This window comes from Octopus bimaculoides, chromosome 3 (genome assembly GCF_001194135.2).
Source record: "Octopus bimaculoides isolate UCB-OBI-ISO-001 chromosome 3, ASM119413v2, whole genome shotgun sequence".
In the NCBI taxonomy this organism is placed as follows: domain Eukaryota; kingdom Metazoa; phylum Mollusca; class Cephalopoda; order Octopoda; family Octopodidae; genus Octopus; species Octopus bimaculoides.
In genome coordinates, this window is record NC_068983.1 from 161,592,892 (window position 1) to 161,616,866 (window position 23,975).

At 37.1% G+C, this 23,975-nt stretch overlaps 1 protein-coding gene across 1 annotated transcript in view; it reads left to right on the forward strand.

The window, feature by feature from the left end:
* Positions 1 to 23,975, forward strand: part of LOC106872545 (tetratricopeptide repeat protein 21B) — a 72,398-nt gene that overhangs the window by 40,594 nt on the left and 7,829 nt on the right. The window contains exons 22-32 of the mRNA XM_014919572.2: positions 313 to 365; positions 2,422 to 2,510; positions 4,409 to 4,535; positions 6,472 to 6,537; positions 7,325 to 7,427; positions 10,388 to 10,498; positions 10,895 to 10,976; positions 11,912 to 12,062; positions 12,801 to 12,962; positions 14,166 to 14,229; positions 19,607 to 19,732. Of these exons, the coding sequence (XP_014775058.1) occupies positions 313 to 365; positions 2,422 to 2,510; positions 4,409 to 4,535; positions 6,472 to 6,537; positions 7,325 to 7,427; positions 10,388 to 10,498; positions 10,895 to 10,976; positions 11,912 to 12,062; positions 12,801 to 12,962; positions 14,166 to 14,229; positions 19,607 to 19,732 (1,134 nt within the window). The remainder of the gene's footprint in view (positions 1 to 312; positions 366 to 2,421; positions 2,511 to 4,408; positions 4,536 to 6,471; positions 6,538 to 7,324; positions 7,428 to 10,387; positions 10,499 to 10,894; positions 10,977 to 11,911; positions 12,063 to 12,800; positions 12,963 to 14,165; positions 14,230 to 19,606; positions 19,733 to 23,975) is intronic.

Consider the following 23,975-nt stretch of genomic DNA (forward strand, 5'->3'; position numbering starts at 1 on the left):
ATATATATATATATATATATATATATGTACGACGGGCTTCTTTCAGTTTCCGTCTACCAAATCCACTCACAAGGCTTTGGTCGGCCCGAGGCTATAGTAGAAGACACTTGCCCAAGATGCCACGCAGTGGGACTGAACCCGGAACCATGTGGTTGGTAAGCAAGCTACTTACCACACAGCCACTCCTGCGCCAGGTCAGATTTGTCAAGTCCTCTACCCTTTAATCATCATTGTCATTGCATAAATCTGCTCAATCACATTCACTTGGGCCTAAACAACAGCATTTACTGTTATGTTTCTTCAATTTTGTAGGCTGTGACTTATTATGAAGCGGCAATCCGATCTGGAAATCAGAGTCAGTTTTGGTATGAAGTCATCTTTTGTTTACTTCAATATTTTAGGCTCATATCTGAGACTATGGTGGTTGTTATACTAAATTTTTTTTTAACTTTAATTATAACCAAGCTGTGAAACTGTAGATGAATAGAGAAATTTTAAAATGTATTGCTAACTTACATACAGTGAATTTTATCTGCCCCTGAAAATCACACCTGTTCTCATCAGACCATGATAATTGCTAATTCTGGGGAGAAGTAACCCGCTTTCTTACAATTACAACTCTGAATTGAAATATTAAGTCAAGAGAATGTATTTGTTCCTAGGATGACAAATGAGAAAGTAAACATTTGTTATAACAGTTTCTAATTCAACTTCTTTACAAATATACTCTGCACATTTTATATATAGATAGATAGATAGATAGACAGATAGATCTAAACAGTTTGATTCAGAATCCTCGGTACTCTGAGTTTCAAGCGTGTGTCTAGTCTTTGGCCATTGGAGTCTGAATGAGAGACCGATTGAAGAGAGTCAATGTTTATTGCTGAACGTTAGCCTGTAAAAGATTGGGAGAGGTCGTGTGGTATTAACGTCAGTATTTTAGCGACAGCAGTTAGATGGAAAATACCGCATGATGAAGAGGAAATCAGCCGCATGGGGCTCAAGACATCATTTGTGTGGTTTGCAGGCGGGAGGGGGCGGTAGATGTGGGAGTATATATGCATATGTATACATGTATATGCCTATATATCTGCGTATAAGCATCAGTACTTATACTAGTGTGTACGTATGCTTAGATGTACATTCACACATCCACATGCATACATGCACACACACACACACACACACGTGCACATATATACACACATGACACATACATGCATGCGTGCTCACCTTTATCTCCATGTACATAGGCACACACACAAATATGGATTCACATGTATATGAGCATGCACACATGCCCACACATACACATCTGGGCACATGCATACGATGTGCAAATGCATATACATACTCACATACATGCATGCGCATGCACACATACACTCATGGTCATGCACAAGGGGTGAGAGTATGTGGGTAGACAGGTTGAGGCTCGGGGATTTGTGGTGCTGTTCATGGGGTTTAATTTGCAATGGTGTATGTGGTGCTAGGGGTGTCTGGTACTGAGGAGGTATATCTGGATTGTCGGCAGCCAGTAGCTTGAAATTTACCAGAAGCATGTATCTCTGGTGACAGCAATAGGATACCTCATATTTCTTGTTGATGGATACTATGGAATGGTAGATGATAAGCAGTTTTTTGTGGTGGCACCCTGTTGATAATAGTCCACTTGATACTGCGTTTTCGTCTCAGAGGTCACAAAGTCTCCAGAGAAAGCATGACAGAGAAGTGGAGTTCTCTCTGTCAAGCGCTAAGAATATCTTCCCTTGAAGTCATTGGCTATCATGCCCATGTAGTGCCTAGTAATACCATTGGATGGTGTAAGGGTGACTCTGTATACTACAGCCCTTGTGAGCAGGATCCTCCTAGAGGACAGGTGGTAGGTTTTGGGAAGTTGCAAGTTGTGGTTGGGGGTTGTGTGGATGCCTTTTATGTCTGTTGATGCATGTGATATTAGATGCGATGTTGTCTAAGCAGGAGTAACTTACCTTCACATTATAGGGTTTGAAGAGTTTGTAATACTTATGGCCTCTAGGGAAATGTTTCTTTTTTAATGACAGGAAGCCCCTCGCTACGTTGGCAGAAACATAGAGGAGGGGCTTAGATGTGAATTTGCAAGCTGATTTATTCTCAATACCCTATTCTTAGCTACACTGAAGTTTCATTCAGTCAACCCTGTTGCCCTTCTGATGTCAGAGTTGATAGTATTGAGAATATACTTGCTAATAATACCTATCTTGCTTTTAGAGGTGTTGGATTCTCTATCTTAAGGCAGGTGGCTAGCTGCTTTGCTTCTGTGTTTATGTCATTGTATTTGGAATTATATATTTTTTTTGTATGTTTTATTGGTGGCACTTAGTATTTAGTTTTCACTTAGTATTATAAACACTGTTCACTGTTCTTTGTTTGGTTTTCTAGCATTGATCTTGCTGAACTGCTGTTTCGTTTGAAACAATATGACAAATCAGAGAAGATACTTAAGCATGTGTTAGAAGAAGATATATTATGTGAGTTGATCTGAAATTTCATCCATTGCATCTACATCGAGCACAAATTTTAGCATATTTCTTTTCTTTTTGATGTTCTATTTTCCTAATGGAAAGCCAAAATACTAGAATCAATAATTTCAAGAAAGCTTATAGAATGTCATGTGTTGATGGCTTATTCTATTTTGTTAAAAAAAAAAAAACTATTTTTGTTGCCTCTAGTGATATGAGGGTGGGCTGAAAAGTTCATAGGCTGACTATGACAGTGATGCCAGAGCTGTGAAATCTTGCATGCATTAATTTCAGCTCTTATGAATAACTGTATTGTTTCTTTCCAAGTAAATTGATATCTGACTGTTCAAATAAGACTTCAAAAGTAACTAGTAGTGGCTTCTCTTGCAAATGGACAAAGTTTGGCATCATGGTGTTATCAAGTACCTGCAGAAAAAGGGTTTAGCCCCCAACAACAGTCATGTGAATGGTTGCTACATTAGAGGATTACACTCCAGCTTTATCAACAGTGCAAAAGTGGGCAACTGAATTTAGGAAGGAAGGAATAGTCTTGAAGATGACCCAAGATCTGGATATCCCGCAACGGCCACCACAAGGAAAATATTGGTTGTGTTCTACACATGGTGATGGATAACAGGCAATTGACTATAAGTCAAATAGCATATTCTGTGAGAGTTGAGAATATTCTGCACAATGAACTTGGCATGATGAAGGTTTCTGCTTGATGGATGTCATGTCTTCTGACACCTGAACAAAAAGGCACCAGGTTGATCACATCACGGGAAAATCTAACATTGTTTTAAGCAGATCCTGCTGGTTTCCTTGAATGTTTCCTAATCCTAGATCAGTGTTAGATTGATCTCCTTCCAGCTACTTCCACCCACTATTGTATGAGGCTGGATCTCCTTGTATCTCTTTTCTTGTAAGGTGTCTGTACCTGACCTCGCAACACCTAGCATAAACTCACTTCTCCCCATTCTACTAAAACTCCTCTCAGTTGAAGAGGCTTTGTCATTCAAGCTACTTCTCAACTTCACTTGTGTGAAAATAGCACCCAGTACACTCCTTGAGGTGGATGGTGTTCAGAAGAGCATCCAATCACAGAAACCATGCCAAAGCAGACGCTGGAGCCTGATGCCATGCTCTAGTTTGTTGGATCCTGTCAAACCATTCAACCCACACCAGCATGGAAGATGGATGTTAAATGATGATCTTTATAACAGACTATATCCTTGGATGTCCTTTATTATCAGAAATGTTGCTACATATGTTTTTATTTAGTGAGTTGCATTATCTACACTGGATTGCCTCTTTTCATATCATAACCCTTAATTATTTTGCATATTCCATGCTAGTGCCATGTATAAAGCACTCATGCTGGTACCACATATAAAGCACCCATGCTGGTGCCATGTAATAGCATTGGTATCGGTACCACATAAAAAGCATCCAGTACATTTTGTAAGGTGGTTGGCATTAGGAAGAGCATCCAGCATTAGAAACCATGTTAAAACAGACAATTGGAGCCTGGTCAGCTCCTGTCAAACCTTCCAACCCTTGCCAGAATAGAAAGCAGATATGTTAAATGATGTTGTAGTGATGACGATATTTCTTATAAGTAAATAAAACACTTAAGCCAAATATACCATGATGTCTGATCTTACCTTAACTATCCATGTGTTTTTTTATTGCCATATATTCTCTGAAATATTTCAAACATTGATCATGACTGTAGTTGTGAAAAGATGAATACAAATGCCTTCAAAATTTCCAGCTTCTTATTTCAAAACACTACAACTTTTATGATTTATAAATATGACAATTATATATAATAAAAGCTCAACTTTTTATTTCTTTTCATTTCCACTGTGATTAATCTTCATTTTCTATTTATTGATTGCCATTAGATTCTGATTTGGATACCATGATTATACATGCTAATTGTATGGCTCTCTTGGCCAGACTATACCAACAAATACACTGCAATGAAGCGGCAATGTTATATTTCTCTAAAGCTAAAGATCTGCAAATAAAGTAAGTGGTTTCCTATCATAAAGTATGCAACATAGTATATAGTTCTTTTACATTATCACAAACACTTCACACTAACTGATTCTTTCATTGAAAGTAAATAAGCATATCTTTGTGCAAGTATGTGCAAATTTGTGTATAATTGTTTCTTCCTCTCTATTTTTTGCTGAAGTTTTGCTGAGTCATAAAATTATATGAAGTGCAGATATGATTGTGTTATTATGAAGGTCGCCTCCGTTTCAGGTTCAATCCCACTATGTAACACCTTGAACAAATGTCTTTTACTACTGCCCTGGGCCAACCAAAACCTTGTGAGTGGATTTGGTTGCTGGAAACTGGACGGAGCTTATTGCATATATATGTATGGGTGTGTGTATATGTTTTAGTGTCTCCTCATCTCAACGTTACATGACAGTTGCAAACAAGTGTCAGTGTCAAGCAAATGGAGTCCTTCAATTCCAGTCTTCCATGAAAATATGTTTGGCTTGTGGAACTGTTACCTTCTTTGGAAACAGGTGAGGGTTAACAACAGGAAGGAAATCTAGCCATAGAAAATCTGCTTCAGTAAATTTCACTCAACTCCTGCAAGCATAGAAAAGTGGACTTTATAAATCCTTAATAAAAAAAGCAAAACTTCAATACAGTTAGTTGCATTTTTAAGAATGTGTGTGTGTGTGTAGCATTTTATATATATGTTTTGTGATAGTTGTTACCTCCAATCTATGGTTTTGCACCAAGATCCTGATATTTGGACACAGTGATTTTAAATGGATTTTTTGGAACATTCAACAAAGCAGGAAACCAGATGGCTTGGTATGTCAAGTAATGTTAGAGTTTGATGTTTTTGCTGTCTTGTTTTAAGACAACAAAGTACCAGTTGCATTACAAGTAGTGGGGACCAGTTCGGGAACTTTTTTTTTTTTTTTTGTGAGAAGTAAATTATTGTCAATTTTCAGTTGCAGTGCTTTTGATCAAGTGACTGGTTATACAGGGCAATTATTCATGCACTCTCAGAGTGGTTGGTGTTAGGAAGGGCATCCAGCTGTAGAAACTCTGCCAGATCAGATTGGAGCCTGGTGTAGCCATCCGGTTTCACCAGTCCTCAGTCAAATCGTCCAACCCATGCTAGCATGGAAAGCGGACGTTAAACGATGATGATGATGATGATGATGATGAGTGACTTAAGGGAAAGAACCCAGTATTTCAACGATTGTAATTATCTCCTCATCAATTTTTTCTGTTAGTACATTGTTGGAGAATTTATTGAGACATATAGTATTTCTGAACAAGGGAGTTTTGTAATTGACTTCTCTATTATTCCTATTCTGTTATTGATAATCAAAGGGAGTAATTACTTTACCACACAAGTTATGCTCATGCATTACCAGTGAAGTGACTTTCTACAAGAAAAGAACAAAACACAATAGTAAAAAACACTCACTAAACACCTTGCGCCTGTGATTTATTGTATAAAATGCAATGTGGCAATATAGTCATTTTGCATTTTCTCCACTAGCTAGTCTGTTACTGTTTGAAGGTTCTGGTGCTGGTCACAATAGAAGTGATCAAGGTTCTCTCAAGTGAAATGTGACAGCTGTTCCCTTTCATTTATCATTGGTTGTGTGCATTCCTCTTAGTTGGACTGAGTGGGATTGCTGGTCTCTTTGTGGGTAATTCAGCATACTGTGTCAGTTGGCAGTTACTGCAACAAGAAACTGTTTCCTTCGAATATACAGTCCTTCATTTTTGATATTCTACAGAAAATAAAAGACCACCTAGACACTTGCGATGTATATGTGAAAAATAAAATTCTCAGTAAAATAGATTTCCTCAAATGTTACCCACCCATGTAAACAGACTATTTTACTGCTACAATTAATGTGTTCTTCATATTATTTCTGTTTCTGAGTTTAATTAATATTACTATATTTTTCCCTAGAATTTATCAAAGGATTCAAACTGAACAACCTGATGCTGTAGCTTCTCAAAAACAAACTATTACAAAGTAAATATTCCATCATTGAACATTTTTTTAATTCTTATATTAACACGCTTCCTTTTTATTTTCATTCTAACTCATAACAAAGTTACAACTTACAGCACTTCTTACAACTGAATAAAATTCACTGCACACACACACACACTTTATTATTAAAGCTGCAAAAGCATCACAAAAATATCACAAAAAAACTACTACTCAGAGTTTCACGTTTCTGCTCATCAGACAGTTGTGATCAAGATGAACAGGAACATGAAACACTGAGTAGCAGACTTTTGTAATATTTTTGTGATGATTTTGCAGTGTCTAATAATAAAGCATATTACTCTACCTCTGGTATTCGAGTACTATTTTTTTCCCACCTTGTTTCACATTTATTTGCTTACTTGCGAGTATGTATGGTTAAGCTTAAAGATGAGTTAATATCGTCTTTCTTCCTTAGGCCCATAATTCTTTGAGGTGGAACTAGCTCAAGCCATTCCTGTATCTGCTCAATCAGTTATTTTTACTTTTTCATCAGTAAACTAGATGCATAAATTGCAGGAATAACAATCTTTTATTTTTGTTTTTGCATCATTGGTGTTTCCTACTTGAAACTACTTCTTAATATCTTTTCCACAATTTTCTAGATAGTTTAACTAAATCTTGGTCCTGCATCTAAATAGAAATATATTTTAGATTTATCTAAAGGAAGATGAATTATGATAAAATATGAATTTTTAGAAGATTATGAAGTTTAAAATATCCTAAAATGTTCCTTTGATTTTAAAATAAGTAATAATTTGTTTTGCAGAATTTGTTGTGAATTAGCTAAACATTCATTTGTGATGCAGGAGAGTGACAGAGCAATGTCATTCTATAACGAAGCACTTACTTTTAATGATGGAGATGTGGAGGTATGTCTGAAAAGCTTTCTATTTGTGATTTTAGACGAGACAGAACTTCAACACGCATGCACACACACACACATACACACACACACACGTTTCTAAATTAACAATTCTGAATGTAAGTGGCTGTTTTCATGGCAGCAACTCTGAGGATATCCAAAAGTTGTGTGTCTTGATGATAATTTGGCGGGTGGTAAACAACTCCAAGTAGAAGTGTTGACATGATCATGTGTATATTGCAGAAAAATACTTCCTGCTCAGATTGGTTCAAATCATCACAAGGAATTGCTGATAGGTTTGAATGAACATAGACTATCACCCACCCATAATTTTTGTATTGCCAGTTATTGTGGGTGCAGTATGCTCAGACCAACTGATATCCCTTATCCATGACTCACCAGACTTGACGAATTTCCATATTTGCCCATTGTCGCATAGGCTAAAGCTTTCCTGTGGCACAGAGTTGCAATTTAGGGAAGCTACAGTTCTTAGCTTTGGGTGTACATCAGGTGGTAGGCCTGGGCATGTCCGAAAGGTAATTCTGCTTTTGCGCCGAGCCCTATCAGCGGCTAGATGGTATGCCCGCGCCTCAGTAGAATTCGAAAACGACAGCCGAATCAGTCTGGGTTTGGATCCTGGTCGGCCAAGGCGGAAAGCACTTTTTGGAGTAACACAGCTTAAGTCCTTAGATGTGTTGCCAGTAAATGCCTGTAGATCAACTATATCTTCCGATACTCCGATGACAATTACCTCATGGGTGGTTGATTCAGTGGCTTCTTCGATGTGTCTAGGTTCAGTAAGAGCTATGGGTAAAATGTTGAGCAAGACACTCCGATACAATCACTCATTGTGAGGTTTTGCACAGACGCTGGTTTTGATTCCTGCTATTTCTCGGCTTAAAGCAGAAATCATTTGTCAAATTTCCGCAACTTCTCTACTGATGGTCGATTTTTGTTGGTGTTGAGAAGTGTCAGGAGAGGAGGGCATGGTTGGCTTTTGTTCCTGTTGATGTTCTTCAGCTGGAATGGTCAATTTTTGTTGTTGAAGAATGACAGGGCAGGAAGACACGGGCGGCTTTAGCTTTTGTTGATGTTCTTCAACAGGAATGGTCGATTTTTGTTGCTGTTGTTGAAGAGTGACAGGGGAGGAAGACACAGACGGCTTTAGTTTTTGTTGTTCTTCTTCATCAACAGAACTGGTATTGGGAGACATAGTAGTCAGTTTTAGTTGCTGTCCAGCAGCAATGGCAGAGGAAGACACAGTTGTTGGTTTTTGTTGTTGCTGTTCAGCAGCAATGGTAGCAAAGGACACATATGTCAGACACTGAAATGACCAGTTTAGTAGCTGGACCATTTCCCAGAGTTTAGCCATCTCAAAAGTATGGCGTCCTTATTTTTGACCTGGGATCTTTTGAAAGTTTGTGGCACATTGAAAACAGATGGAAACATGACATTTACTGCATTCAATCCATCTATTTCGGAAGGAATTTTCGAGTTCTGTGCATAAATGACAGATGTGATTTGCCTGGCAACGCTCTATTTTGGGACAATGGTCCACTGTTTAACAGATTCAGAGAGCACCTGTTTAATGTGCAACACTATAATCCAGACCATATAAACCTTCTGAATAATCACCACTTCTTGTCGTTGGTTTACTCCAGCATCAAGGTTCCTCTTTCACTAGGCTTCTTTGTGAACAGTAACTGATTTTCTTTTTGTGTGTTTTCTTCCTCTGGTGTCCACAACCATTTATTTTCCCTCATATTTCTTCTCATCTCCTTTTATTAGTACATACTCATTTTCTTTAAACTCCCTCACCACTACACACATGTCTACATATGCTATGATCAACTCTGCCACTGCTAGTTTTTATTTTTATTTTTTATTTTTTTTTTGTCTTAACAAAATTTTGATTTTTTTTTTTTTTTTGTCTTTAGTCAGTATGTGCTATTTCCTATTTGATTCTATCTAGAAATCAAAGGAAATGACTGTTGTTCTCTTCAAAGTTAGCTTTTGTAATCTGGACATCAATGTTTTGAAACTGACCTATTTTCCATTACATTTCAGACAGATTCAGTGTTGAGTTGCTGAAGCAGTAATATCGTTATAGCAAATATTCTGATCAATAGCACAGATTTGCTTGTCAGTTGCTTGACCTTAACCACTTGAGCATGTTGCTTAGTGGCTGACAATGTGTGCATCTCTGAACAAGAGTAGTGGGGAAGCATCATAGCCATGTGTTGAGAAGTTTTGAATAAATGTAACAAAAGCAAAGTTTGAAGGAAATGTTAGCCATTTTTCATACTTTCTGGAAGTAAACAAATAAGAAATAACAGTTGTTACCCAAGGACAAAAGTCATGTTAGTGTAATCAACGTTTCTACACACCATCCATCTCTCCTGTCTTCTACTCAGAAATTACATGCTCATCTACCCACTTCCTTCATTCATCATTACCATATTTTTAAGATAAAAATAATTTTTTTCCTTGTTTGTTATCTTTCTTTGTTCTGATAAAAGCCTGTACCCAAAACTGCAATAGGTTTCCATCATAACAAAATGCATTGAGTTTACATTTATTTTTCATTAGAAAATGAAAGAAAAGGGAAATGAAGACAGCTTCTATATATTACAAAAAAACCTTTATATTTCAGGCACAAAATCCTATCTTCAGAAGGAAGCAATCCAAGAAATGTGTATTCACATCAATCTCTGCATTGTTAGAGGCTCTCTTTGTTTCCCTTTTCATTTTCTACTTCTGTACTACACTGCTTCAAGCAAACTACTATGTAGTTATCTTTAATTATTTTTATTACTTTTCATATTTAGCTTTTTAGCTTTGTAGGTAGATGTTAAAAGTTCTTGAAAGAGTACGTTCTGTTATGCTAAACTATTACTTTGCCCCTATTATAAACTGATTGTATGTATGTACTAGCTGTAACTTCTAAAAAATTCTTTATTTATGTAGGTTATGCTGGAGTTAGCTAAAGTTTATCTTGTGTCTGGAGACTTGGACAGCTGTCAATCACAGTGCTTATCATTGTTAAAAAAAGACAAGGACAATGTTGCAGCAATTATGGTGAGTATTTATATTCTGTTAATTTTGGGTCATTTGGAGGAATTAGGAGATCAGTGACATTAAAACTGTATGTGATGTTTGCAGCAATACTGATACATTAACATCATCTAATACAGCGGTATCTTGTTGCTCTCACAGTCACTTCTAGGGTGATTTCATTTCGCCTAGCTCTTAAGTATATTGTTTTCTTACACAATACATCTATAAAGTGATTTTTCCCAAGTAAAAACTGCAGCTTTTGGCATTTCAACAGCAAATACTTGAAGTAAGTTATATTGATAAAGATTTTGTTATGGAGCTGCTTCTGTTGCATAATTCAAACATGTCATACTTTGAAAAATAAATTTAATTAAATGTAAATGTGATGGTTTTATTTAACTTTTTTTAACATTTCAGATGCTTTCAAATGTATATTTTTATAAAAATTCATTTGAAGAGGCCATCAAACATTATAAGCAGCTGCTGGAGAAGAAACCAGGTGAGACTACATGTTTAACTTTGCAATAGTATAAGAAAGCGTTCATGTAGCTACTCAAACTATTAGAAAAGCAGTCAAATCTCCATGGGTACATGTTGGTTTCGTCTGAATAAAAGACAAAATGTCTTTCATCATAAATTTCCTCAAATAGGGATGATTAAGGGCTCAACAATGATAAAATACTAGAGTGTCAAGAGAATGAATACAGTAACTTGACCTGCTAGAAATAGTACATCTCTCTCAAATACACTTTCACTCTTTTGCTAAGGTGAGGAAAACACTTGCATTTTTTCATAGAAGGCCATTTAGAAATGTAAAAAGTGAATGTAAAGGAAGAATAAATTTTGCAGACATTTAAAATGATAATAAAAGATTACAAGAAAATGGAATACAACACGTACTGATTTACTGTCTAATGCTTCTTTGTATTCAGGCTTTGCTAAATTAAGTGTTCACATTATCAAAAATATAGTGAAAGTTTCTCTTCCTATGAAAAAGTGAAAGTATTTTCCTAGAAAATGAAATTATGAGTGAACAAAAGTATTCAATCATAATAATAAAATGAATAGTGGATAGTAGGGTATTGGTTGGATACAATACAGTATTCAGTACAATGAAAGCATATTGACCTGGTTTTTTAAGATGATCTTTGCCTAAGTTAAGATAACCAAGGTACATCCTATCACTAGGGCACCCTTACAATTTAGATTTGTGCCCAAGAAAAGAAAATATAATTCTGTGGTTACTCATCAAAGGAATTATACAGACCTTTGCAATATCTAAAAGTTTTCCAAAATTAAATCATTTAAAATATTTAATTTCTTTTCTTTCTCTTTTTGTTTAATTCCAGCTTAGCTGAACTAGTTTAACTCTAGGTTAGCCTGTTCAGATCTTTGATCAAAAGTCTAAAATAAATATTTGTTAAATTCTTGCAGATAATTATGAAGTTCTTGCTAAACTTATTGATGCTATGAAATGCAATGGGCAACTTGATGAAGTGCCAAAGTTCCTGGAGTCTATGAAAGAGGCTTTCACATGTGCAAAAATGGAAGCTGGTTACTATTTTTGTCATGGTCTCTATAATCGGTAAGAAGTGTCAGCATTTATAATGATATACTGTGCTACATGTGATTTATCTGGCATCTAGCTAAAATAACTTTGTTTCCTTTTTTCCCTTGTTGGCATGAGTTAGATGACACTTGATAGAGCAGTTCTCTACTGCTGGATACCTTTCTTGTTACCAACATTTTCTTGTTTTCAAGTAAGGTACTTTTATTTATTGGTGTTTGTTAAACCACTGAGTTGTAAGACATGTAAAACATAAGCAAATGTCACTGCTGCCCAAGCAATCTCAATCCAAAAGAAAATGGCAACAAACACATATGCATGTCCATTTACATACATATATATATGTATGTATATGTGATCAAACTTCTGCAGGTATCTTGAAAAACGCACCCAGTATATTCTATAAAATGGTTGGCATTAGCAAATGCATCCAGTTGCAGAAACCATGACAGAACAGTCCTCTCGTTCATTGGATCCTGTCAAACCATCCAGCCTATTCCAACATGGAAGACAGACTTATTTATATATGTATAGTCATCATCATTTAACGTCCACTTTCCATAGGTTGCGCAGTGAGATAGGATCCTGCAGTTCAGAGAATAAGACTGAGACTGAACCAAAACCATGTGGCTGGGAAGCAAACGTCTTAGCTATGCAACCAAATGTGTACTGCTTTAGAAATGACTGTCATAAATAACTACCTTAATAAAGTAACATCTCTTAATAAAACTGCTCCTTTCTGGTCCCTATTTTCAGATTAATCAGTTCTTCTACAATTGCTTTAAAAAGCTTCAACATGGCTCGCAAAGATACAACATGGAGTAATTCTGCCCTTTACAACATGGTAGAGATATGTCTTAATCCTGACAGTGACACAATTGGAGGAGAAGTCTTTGAGTCGGTGGATAACAGTGATGGGTTAGACTCGTTTTATATGTTCCTTGTTAACTAAATGTTTTCTTTTTTTGTTCTTTGTGCTGAAAAGGTTGAAGATTACAAAGTATTGGCAATAAGAATTCTGATGTTATGGTACATTATTTCACACATTTGAAAAGTAGAAATAGAATTTTTATCAAACAAGAGGTTGATATTGTTAGAACAAAGCAAACTGAGAATACAGATGTGAATACAGAAATTGCACCATCTCCACTTAAATTACTGCAAAGAATATTGGTAAAGGATTGGTGCTTATGAAGTTCTGCAAGCTTTCACTGAAAACAACCTTAATTGTGAATATAACATAAAAAAAATTGCAAGAGGAGTTTACAATAAGCGCAAGTTCCTACACTGAGTTGTATAATGTGATATACATCATCAAAATGTAACATCGGTTTTCCATTGCTGGTATGGGCTGGATGGTTCAACAGGAGCTGATGAGCCAAAGGACTGCACCAAACTCCATTTTCTACTTTAGCATGGTCTCTATGGTTTGATGTCCTTCTTAATGCCAACCACTTTACAGAATGTACTGGCTGTTTTCTATGTGGTACTAGTATGCTTATCAAGTAACTTGCATATAAAAGCCATCAACTGAGTGGGTGTAGTACTGAGGGAGGTGGCTTTGTGCCAAGAGATAAGATAAAATGAGATAGACAGGTACAGGTGTCTTTCTGTAGGGGTGGTACATGGTTACTCCTGTTGAAAAAGAGAGATAGTGGTGAAGATGTATCAGGACATACCCTCAAATTACAGGAAAGTGAACAGGAGAAAAATGATAGTGAGGATTAGACAGGGTGAATGTTTAGATATCATTTGGGGACATAAAAGTGGCTGTATTGCTTTTCAGCATTATCCAAAAATATCCACTGCACATACTATCACTTTACATAGAAATCAATTGAAAAATAAATTTTGTATTACAGGATTTCATGTTACAGTAAGTTTTTCAAGAACATACTACTCCCAGTCAGATTCCTGTGCTTTAATAAGCAACAGATTTTAATTACTTAATAAAGATTTCTATGATGAGTAGTATAAACTGTTCTTTGTACATGGTGACTGGATAGTATTATCATAAATATATTTTGTTCAAATTATATCAAATTCAATGTTGTCACTTTCTTAAGAAAATTAGGAAAACATTACATTCTTTTTTTTTTTTTTTTTTTTTTTTTTTGTTAGTTATGATCAGCAGAGAACAAACAATGAACGGGTGGCTCTCAGGACTGCTGAAAAGCTGCTGAAGGTAAGATGTATAATTTTTTTTTATCCTCACTGGCATCGTAACTATCATCACTCCCACCAGCACCGTCATAATAATTATAATTGCAGCAGTTACTTTATGATAATTAAAAATATGCTTGACACAACTGTTTTTATCCATTCCTTAACTCTCACTTAACTTGTAGTTTGGGTATACGTATTTAGCTGACTACATTACTATACCTACACAGCTTACCCCAAATTTGTTCCAGACTGACAACTTCTAAACTGGTCTCAGGGAAAGACTATACAGTCATCTCCACCTCCAGGATATTGTTACTCAAACTCGTCCTTAAACCTCCATAATGTGCAAGGGAAGATGATAAACCAGCTATTTTGTTCATCTGGTACAGAGCTGTGAGCACTTGGCAACATTCCAGAAGCTATATGATGATCTTTGATCCACATTTGATCTTAGATCACAGCTCAGTCAAAGACTAAAGTCATCAGGTATATCTTCTAAAGGATAACCATGTATGATCTTTTGTGTAGAAATCTTTATAAATCTCTCAATATGCACCTGTGCATTATCACCCATTTTAGACTGGCACAACATAGGATGTTGGTAGCAGATGGACCGATTATCCAAAGGATCATGACATAACAAGTAGAAATGAGTAGACTGAAAAGCAGACAAAAATAAAAAGAAACCTTTTTTAAATAGGTAATTTGTCAGGCAAATAGAAGAGATCACAGTACAGAGGAAGAACATGGGACCACTGGGAACAACACCAAAACAACTGAATAATGTTGCAATTGAAACCCAGATTGTGAAGTTTCAGATGCTTTCATTCACTATTCTGCAAGATTCCTTTCAATGTGCTTGAGAGTTGGGGAAACTTATTGTTACTAAATCTCAAACCATTTCTCCATTGAACACGGCATGAATATACTCACTATCATCATCATCATCGTTTAACGTCCGCTTTCCATGCTAGCATGGGTTGGACGATTTGACTGAGGACTGGTGAACCAGGTGGTTACACCAGACTCCAATCTGATTTGGAAGAGTTTCTACAGCTGGATGCCCTTCCTAACGCCAACCACTCTGAGAGTGTAGTGGGTGCTTTTACATCCCACTGGCACAAGGGCCAGTCAGGCAGTACTGGCAACGGCCACACTCAAAATGGTGTTTTTTATGTGCCACCTGCACAGGAGCCAGTCCAGCGGCACTGGCAGCGACCTCACTCGAGTGTTTTTTCATGTGCCAGTAAGGTGACACTGGTAACAACTGAGGACTGGTGAACCAGGTGGCTACACCAGGCTCCAATCTGATCTGGCAGAGTTTCTACAGCCGGATGCCTTTCCTAACGCCAACCACTCCGAGAGTGTAGTGGGTGCTTTTACGAGATAAATAAAAAAAAAGACATCTACTGTATTGCAAACTAACCAATGTTAGCTTTTCAGGGTGATGATTGAAAATATCGCTTATTTGGTCCCTAGATGAAAAATATACTCATTTTGAAATATTACCAATACTGTACAGACAAAATGGATTTGAAATCTTAGCAAAGATGTACCAAGATGGAATCAAAAATGTACTAGAAAACAAACATTATCAGCATCATTTAAAGCTGGAATGGGTTGGACAGTTTGACAGCATCTGATGAGCCACAGAACTGTGTCAGGCCCCAATATCAGCTTTGACATGGTTTCTACAGCTGGATGCCCTTCCTAATGTTAACCACTCTACAGTGTGTGTACTGGGTGCTTTTTTCGTATCACTAGCACTAGTGAGGTTGTTCAGTAACTTGAAAGACAAAATAAAGAAAGGAAAAGGGAAAAGCAATTGAGTGGGAATGCATTTGAGAGAGGTGGAGTGGCTTCATGTGAGGTGTTGGAAGCTAAAGTACAACAGAGGGACAAGCACAGGTATTTTGCTATAGAGGTACACAGCTTCCCTGCATTATGCAAAGGTGAGTGAGAGTAACTGTTATATGGACTGTTGGATTTGTGTTCGTCTGAAGTCCTGTGTCAATGTGGTTCATCTGAGTTCATTGTTTCATTGTTGTTGTCTTGTGTGACTGGGGTAGTAGAATGTCATTGATATATATGGCGGACATGATTCTTGTTTATTCATAACGAACATTGGGTGAGTGCGTTCTTTGTATGTAATTGAATAATAAATGTAATAATTAAATTGTACAACTCGTTGTGTTATCTCTGTGAGTCTTTCGAGGGAAATACGACAATAACTGGATGAATGATGGAGTTGGTGGTGATGGGGTGCTAGTGCTTATGTACAAGGTACAGGAAGGCAACTATGAGGGAAAATATACATTATGGATCACAAGGAAAGGAAAGTGTGAGAGGAGAGTGACATACAGGTAGGAATTGGACTAGAGGTGGATGTAGTGAGTGACAAGAGGGTGGAGGTGTAATTGATGGTAAATATCAGTTTGCAGGGTGAGGTAGGAGAGACAGAAGTGGCTCAGGAAGGAGAAAGTGACAGGCAGCAATATATGTCTGTGGAGAGATCAGAAAGTTGGGAGATGATGTGCAGGGTGGGAGAATAATGAACTGTGGCAAAGATGGAGGTCAGAGGTGCATGAGGGTGGCTATAATGTGTAAAGTGACAAAGAGAGAGAGATACCAATAGAGTAAACTGGCAGGGGTACCCAGCAGTGCTTGAGTATTAAATACTCGGCAATGGTTTTGATAGGTTCTACCATTTTTTGTTGTACATCTCTTTGAATATTTTTTGCATTAAGTTGCAAACATTGACATTGAGGAAGAAGTAACTTTTTCCATAGACCATGAATAAAGTAGGAACAACAGGGTGAAATGCCTTGGAGAAGCCACAGGAACATCGCAGGGGGTCCAACAATTGAATGTAAAGTGGTCCTGAAAAGGCGTGTTATTATTCTCACAATAGCCCTGAAAAGGATTGTTAACCGTTCACTGGGAAATAAACGTCCTTTTTCATTCACATGAAAAGCAGTGGGTGCAGTGATGCCAAAACTCAAGCCATCTGCAAGGAGATTGAGAAGCTGTAGTGGACCAAATAAAAGAAAGACTAAAGAAACAGGTAATTTTGAAGGAATGGCAACAATAGCACTCACTCACCATAAACCAGTTTGGCAGGGAAGCTGTGGCATATTGGACGGCCTACAGCTCCTCACAGTAGACAACATTTTTCGTTTTGGCTTTCAGGGCGAACACGTAATGGTTTTTTTTGCATCTGACTCATAAGCATCCAACATGTAATTAGCCGTGCAAGAAGCATGGTTGGCCTAAATGGAGGCCTGTCGTTGTTAGTGTTTGGCCTTGAGACTTGTTGATGGACATGGCAAAGCAAAGTCAAAGAGGGAACTGAAGTTGATGCAAGGGACATTGCTTATCTGATGGAGTAAGAGGTATCCCGGGTATAAAGACGTCTCCGATGCCACAACCCGTAAGAATTGTTGCTTCAGTAACATGAGGCAGCACATTTTTTACCACCAACCACGTTCCGTTGCATAGACATGGTGGCTCCAGGTTCCTCAGCAGTATGACCAGAGCTCCAATTTTGAGGTGCAGTTGATGAGGCAGTAGTCCGGAGGGGTCCAAGGAATTGAGGAATTCTGTGGGAAAATTAACAGCCTCTTCTTGGTCCACAAGTGTCCACAGACATGTAGGTGTGAAGGTTTCCAGGAAGGCTTCGCAGTAGGTCTTCATTGAGTTTCACTACAAATGTGTTTTTGGGAGCTGATATGGCTCTTTTGCACAGCTAATTCAGGTTTTGGTAGTTTATGTGCAGACTGGGAAAAACAGCGGTCATAAGGTCATCCACAGTGTCCACAGGTGTGCTTACATGTGAGGCAGCCATCTCTCCAGCTGCATCGGAAGGAGCTGTGCCATTACCAATGGTGAGAAGTTGCTTGGAGAAGTCACCCGATAAGTTGTCACCGAAAAGCAGGGCCCTCATGTTCTGTCAAAAATGAGTGATTTAAGGGCGAAAAACTCATTTTCTACTCAGTTTTTCGCAATTGTTGGTCATACATGGATGAATTCTGTGAAAATTGGAGTCTCTTAAAATTATCCTTAGGATGAGTAAATAATGTGTAAAAATTTGAACACAATCCACCAAAGCAGTGAGTTTTTGAAGATTTAAAGGGGAAAAAAGTGTATGAAAATTGGTTTTTTTCACAGTTTTTCATGGTTTTTTGTCACACAGTGGTGCCTTTGAACATAGAACAGATACTTGATAGAACCACTGTTACATGGTAATTTTTTAGCCATAAATACCAACAAAATCAGACTTTCCAGTAAAAAATTTTCTACTGTGTAACTTAGCAAAAATGCGAAAAATCAATTTTTCCAAAGTTTTTCACAATTTTCTTGGGCATCAGAGGCCTCAAGGTAGTGCTAAAATATTTGTCTAAAATGTCACTACATGACAGTCCTTTTGAGACCAAAATTATAAAAATTGGACGTTCCTGTAAAAACTTTTCTCATGTGCAACTTCTGGCTTTTTTTGTAAAAAGTGGGGGAGGGTCCCTTCAGTTTTATCAATTTTTCTCCGAAAAGGGGGTATCTCTAGGCATCGGTAATGCAGCAGTGACCTACCTGGGTGAATTTGCCATTTAATAATAAAAATTTCATCCAAATCGGATGAAAAATGTGGAAACACATAAAAACACACACACACACACACACACACACACACACATTTTGAGTTTTGTAGATACAGGTAGATGGGAATGGGATTGAGAATGATGGCAGATAGGTGAGATGTTAAACATGAAGTCTGGCAGTTCTAAGATTTGGCTCAGAGATGGGGAGAGATTACTGAAGGTGCAGAAAGTCAGGTGTTCAGTGGAAATGTCACAATAATCAACATTATGCAAAAATCTGTGTTAACTAGGACTGCTAACAAGCTCAGAAAAATTGACAAGGGTTGGGGTCTAAAATTTCTCAATCTGATTGAAAGTGTTTTCCGATGAAAAACGTTATATTTAATTTTTTGTTAGATCCTTTTTATGAATTCTCTTAAATATATTCAACACAGCCATAGATTTTGTTCAGATTAAATTTATAAAATTACTTCGTTGCTTAATTTTTTAGTGAAAGTATTTCTTACACATTTTTTATTTTTCATAACTATCTGCATAAAATATTTACAAATTTTCCCACTAACTATTAAAAATCTTATTGGTTATTCCAGGAAATGATATTTATCTTTAACAAATTTTACTAAAAATACATCTTTTAATCTTATAACATGAGGGATTTGATGCAGTGTGAAAAATTTCAACAAACAGAAGATTCAGTTGAACATTAGAATAAAAAGATAGAGGTTTGAAATAAAACTAACTGTAAATAGGTGTAAATGCTATATTTTCCAGAAATTCTAAGTACTTCTTTTATCTTTTGAGTAGGAGGTGAAGCCACAAGAAGATAACACACAATTACAGATAATGAAGAACATGGTGCTAGTGAGTACCAAAAATAAAGCAAATGTCGAGAAAGCTTTGATGAATTTCATGGAAATTGTCTCTACCTATGTAAGTTATATATTTACATTGTTAGGTTATTTGTTGTTATATTATCAGATGAGATAATTTCATGCATTCTTTAAATCTTTGAAATATATTGACTATTGTTAAGTGGCCAAAAGGAAGGAAATATTTATAATAAAATTCAACACCTATTGTTGGTGCAAGCATAGCTGTGTGATTAAGAAGTTTGCTTTCTTACCACTACGTGGAAACTTGGGCAAGTGTCTTCTACTATAGCCATGGGCTGATGAAAGCCTTGTGAGTGGATTTGATGAGCAGAACTGGAAAAAACCCGTTGTTTGTCCTCTTTTTTTCTCTTTTTCTTTTGCTGCACTTGTAAACCAGTTGTGACAAATCTTCGCCTCCAGTAACAGAGCATTCACTATATTTTGTTTTCTATGTGTGCCATTCCTGAAGAGCACATGTATCAGATAGCTGTGTTGTTATCTAATATCTGGTGCAAAACCAATTGGTAAGATCAACTGTAGTGGATTTATAATATTGTATTTTTTTATTGTGGAGGCACATGGGCTAGTGGCTAGAGCAACGGACTCGCAGTCAAGGGATCATGGGTTCAAATCTCAGACCAGGCGATGTGTGTATTTATGAATGCAACACCTAAACTCCACATGGCTCTAGCAGAAGGTAATGGCGAACTTCTGTTGACTCTTTCACCTCAACTTTCTCCTGCATCTAGCAGCTCACCTGCGACGGATTGGCGTCCCATCTAGGTGGAGAACTTATACTCCAGTGAAACCAAGAAACCGGCCCTTATGAACCAGGCATGGCTTGAGAAGGAACAAACAACAACATTCTTTGATTAACCCACGTGTGTGCGTGCGTGCGTGCGTGCGTGCGTGTCCTTGTCATAATCAGGTGATTGTTGTAGATCAATGTCTTTCATTTCCAGTGTTATGCAAAATATATGTCTAGCTATGGGGAAATATTACCTTGCTAGGAAACAGGTAAGGGTCAGTGACCATTGAAAATATGTTTCCAATAAGTTCCACCTGACCCATGCAAGTATGAAAAAGTGGTTGTTAAAACGATGATGAATTTGTCAACTCAGTTTTATTTTATTTATCTTTTGTTTAGAGAGAACCATGATTAATATTTGAATTCTTAAACATCATCATCATCATCATTGTTTAACGTCCGCTCTCCATGCTAGCATGGGTTGGACCCTTAATCATTTTCCTACAAAACAGATGTTTTAAAAGCAAAGTGTTTGACATTTTAAATCAAATTGTCATTTCACATACTGCATTGTTTAAAAACTTTCCTACAAGCTCAAAATGTTTTTTAATATAGGAAAGCTACCTGACATAATTTTACAAAATAGGCATCAGTTAGGCATTACATCTAAGGAATGTAAAGAGTAGCATGTTTGTTAAATAATTTGTTCTGGATTACCTGTGACATGAAAGACTTCTTATTGTCTGTTTAAATGTTTAGTTTTGGAATTAAAACTGAAATTTAAAGGTGGTACATTAGCAATGATAAACATTATTTATCACATTTTGAACATTCCAAAATTAGATTAGTGATATAAAAGTAGTGATAAACAAATTGATTCTTTAATACAGCTATTGAGTAACTTTAGTCAGATCTATCTTTGAACCTACGGTTCATATGAAATCCATTATCTCAGATTGTGAAACTTGCTAATTTAATGAAAACATAAATGAAGTATTTTGATGTTTTGATGAGTTATCAGACTATTAACCTCATCTTAAGTGTTAAACAATTTGTTTTGATCAGGTGTCTTATTTTAGAATGCACACAAAGTACCAGATATGGTTATCGGGTGTCTTATTTCTGCACTGTACTCTTGTGTGCTCTTGTTTTGACATCATGTGATGGTTGTAAGCATGCATCAGTGCCATACAAGTGGCGTTGTTCATTTCCGGTCTTCTGTGGAAAAACATTTCAGGCCAAAGGAAAATATTCCCTTACATGGAAACAGGTAAGGGCTGGCAACAGGAAAGGCATCTAGAAAATCTACCTCAATAAATTCCATCTGACCCATGTGAGCAAGGAGCAGTAGATGTTGATGATGATATTCCACAAGGTACATCTGATGTACAAGTTGATAATCATCATCAAATGCCTTATTCCTGAATGTGTGCATTCTATCAGACTGAATTCTATGCAAAACATTTCATTTCTAAACCATGGGTAATAACACTTTTCTATAAGTAAACGAGTCTATGCAATTCATAATTTCATATAGCACTAGGTTCTTGACAGAGACTATTATTTTGTATGTTGCAAACAGTTTTCTCTTCATTTACTTTGAGAAAGGTATGCATGTCACCTCTAACTCTAATTAGTATGAACATCTGGAAATTATTTTACAAGACTATACTCTTTACTCTTTTACTTGTTTCAGTCATTTGACTGTGGCCATGCTGGAGCACCGCATTTAGTCGAGCAAATCGACCCCGGGACTTATTCTTTGTAAGCCTAGTAATTATTTTATCGGTCTCTTTTGCCGAACCGCTAAGTGACGGGACATAAGCACACCAGCATCGGTTGTCAAGCAATACTAGGGGGACAAACACAGACACACAAACACACACACAGACACATATATATATATACATATATACGACGGGCTTCTTTCAGTTTCCGTCTACCAAATCCACTCACATGGCTTTGGTCGGCTCGAGGCTATAGTAGAAGACACTTACCCAAGGTGCCACGCAGTGGGAATGAACCCGGAACCATGTGGTTGGTAAGCAAGCTACTTTCCACACAGCCACTTGTGTGTATGTTTTCTTATAAATATTCAATTCATTTTCTGTATTGTTTTTTTTTTCTTTCACTTGTTTCAGTCATTAGACTGCTGCCATTCTGGGGCACCACCTTGAAGAGTTTTTAATTGAACAAATCAACCCCAGTACTTCTTTTTTTTTAAGCCTGGTACTTATTCTACCGCTTTTTTTTTTTTTTTTTTTTTTTTTTTTTTGTCGAACCACTAAGTTACAGGGACATAAACAAACCAACACCAGCTGTCAGGTGGTGGTGTAACACACGTATATGTATCACCAGAAAATCATAAATCCGAAAATGAAGCACACTCTAGGTTATAAAGCAGTATAGTATCGAGATAGAGATAGATATGGCCAGTTTATGGGGTTACCTTGGGTTTCACGTCCATAAAGCGCTTAGTTTTACAGTGTTTCTTCAGACGCTAGGCCTATAGTCCCTCTAGCAAGGAAGGAGAAAAAGACTTTGTTACTGTCAACAACAGGGGATTGTCTCCTTTGAGTGCTACTCGTAACTGACTGTTATCGTGAGGGTCCCAGGACGCCAACAGGAATTCCCTAAAGTGCGAACATGGTCCAAAGACTTCCCTTCTTGCACTTCCAGAAATTTCTGTTGCACCCTGGGACCCACACGATAACAAGGTCAATTACGAGTAGCAGTCGAAGGGAGACAATCCCCTATTGTTGATATACAGTAGCAAAGTCTTCTCTTCCTCCACTTTCTAGAGAGGCTAGCCCAGGGTGCCATGCCTGTATGATGAGAATTATGTAATAAGCATTTGGTATTTACTATGAAGAAACACTGTAAAGCTAAGCATTTTCTGGACATGAAACCCAGGCTAACTTCAGAGATCAGCCATATCTATCTTCATATATATAATACATTAAAAGTTAGTTTGAATCTTGCCTGCTTGCAATGTTACACAGCCAAACTGGTGCACAATGGGAAAATACTATGAATTAAGTTTACCCTGATATGTTAATACAAATGGAATAAAACAAGTTTTGTGTAAATTGGACAAGTAGTTTTGGAAATATTAGAGGCTTTGGGATATAAATACCCAAAACGGTGCATAATGGGGAAAATATCCTGAATATAATGTTAATCCTGAAAGGGAATTATCTTTCAATTAGACACAGTGACTTGACAATGAAATAATATGAGTTTTTTTGGAGTAAATGTTTCTATTTTCACTTTTTGATAATTTAGAAATATTTTTAAGTGAATCATCATCATCATCATCATCGTTTAACGTCCGCTTTCCATGCTAGCATGGGTTGGACGATTTGACTGAGGACTGGTGAAACCGGATGGCAACACCAGGCTCCAGTCTGACTTGGCAGAGTTTCTACAGCTGGATGCCCTTCCTAACGCCAACCACTCAGAGAGTGTAGTGGGTGCTTTTACGTGTCACCCGCACGAAGGCCAGTCAGGCGATACTGGCAATGGCCACGCTCGAAATGGTGTCTTTTATGTG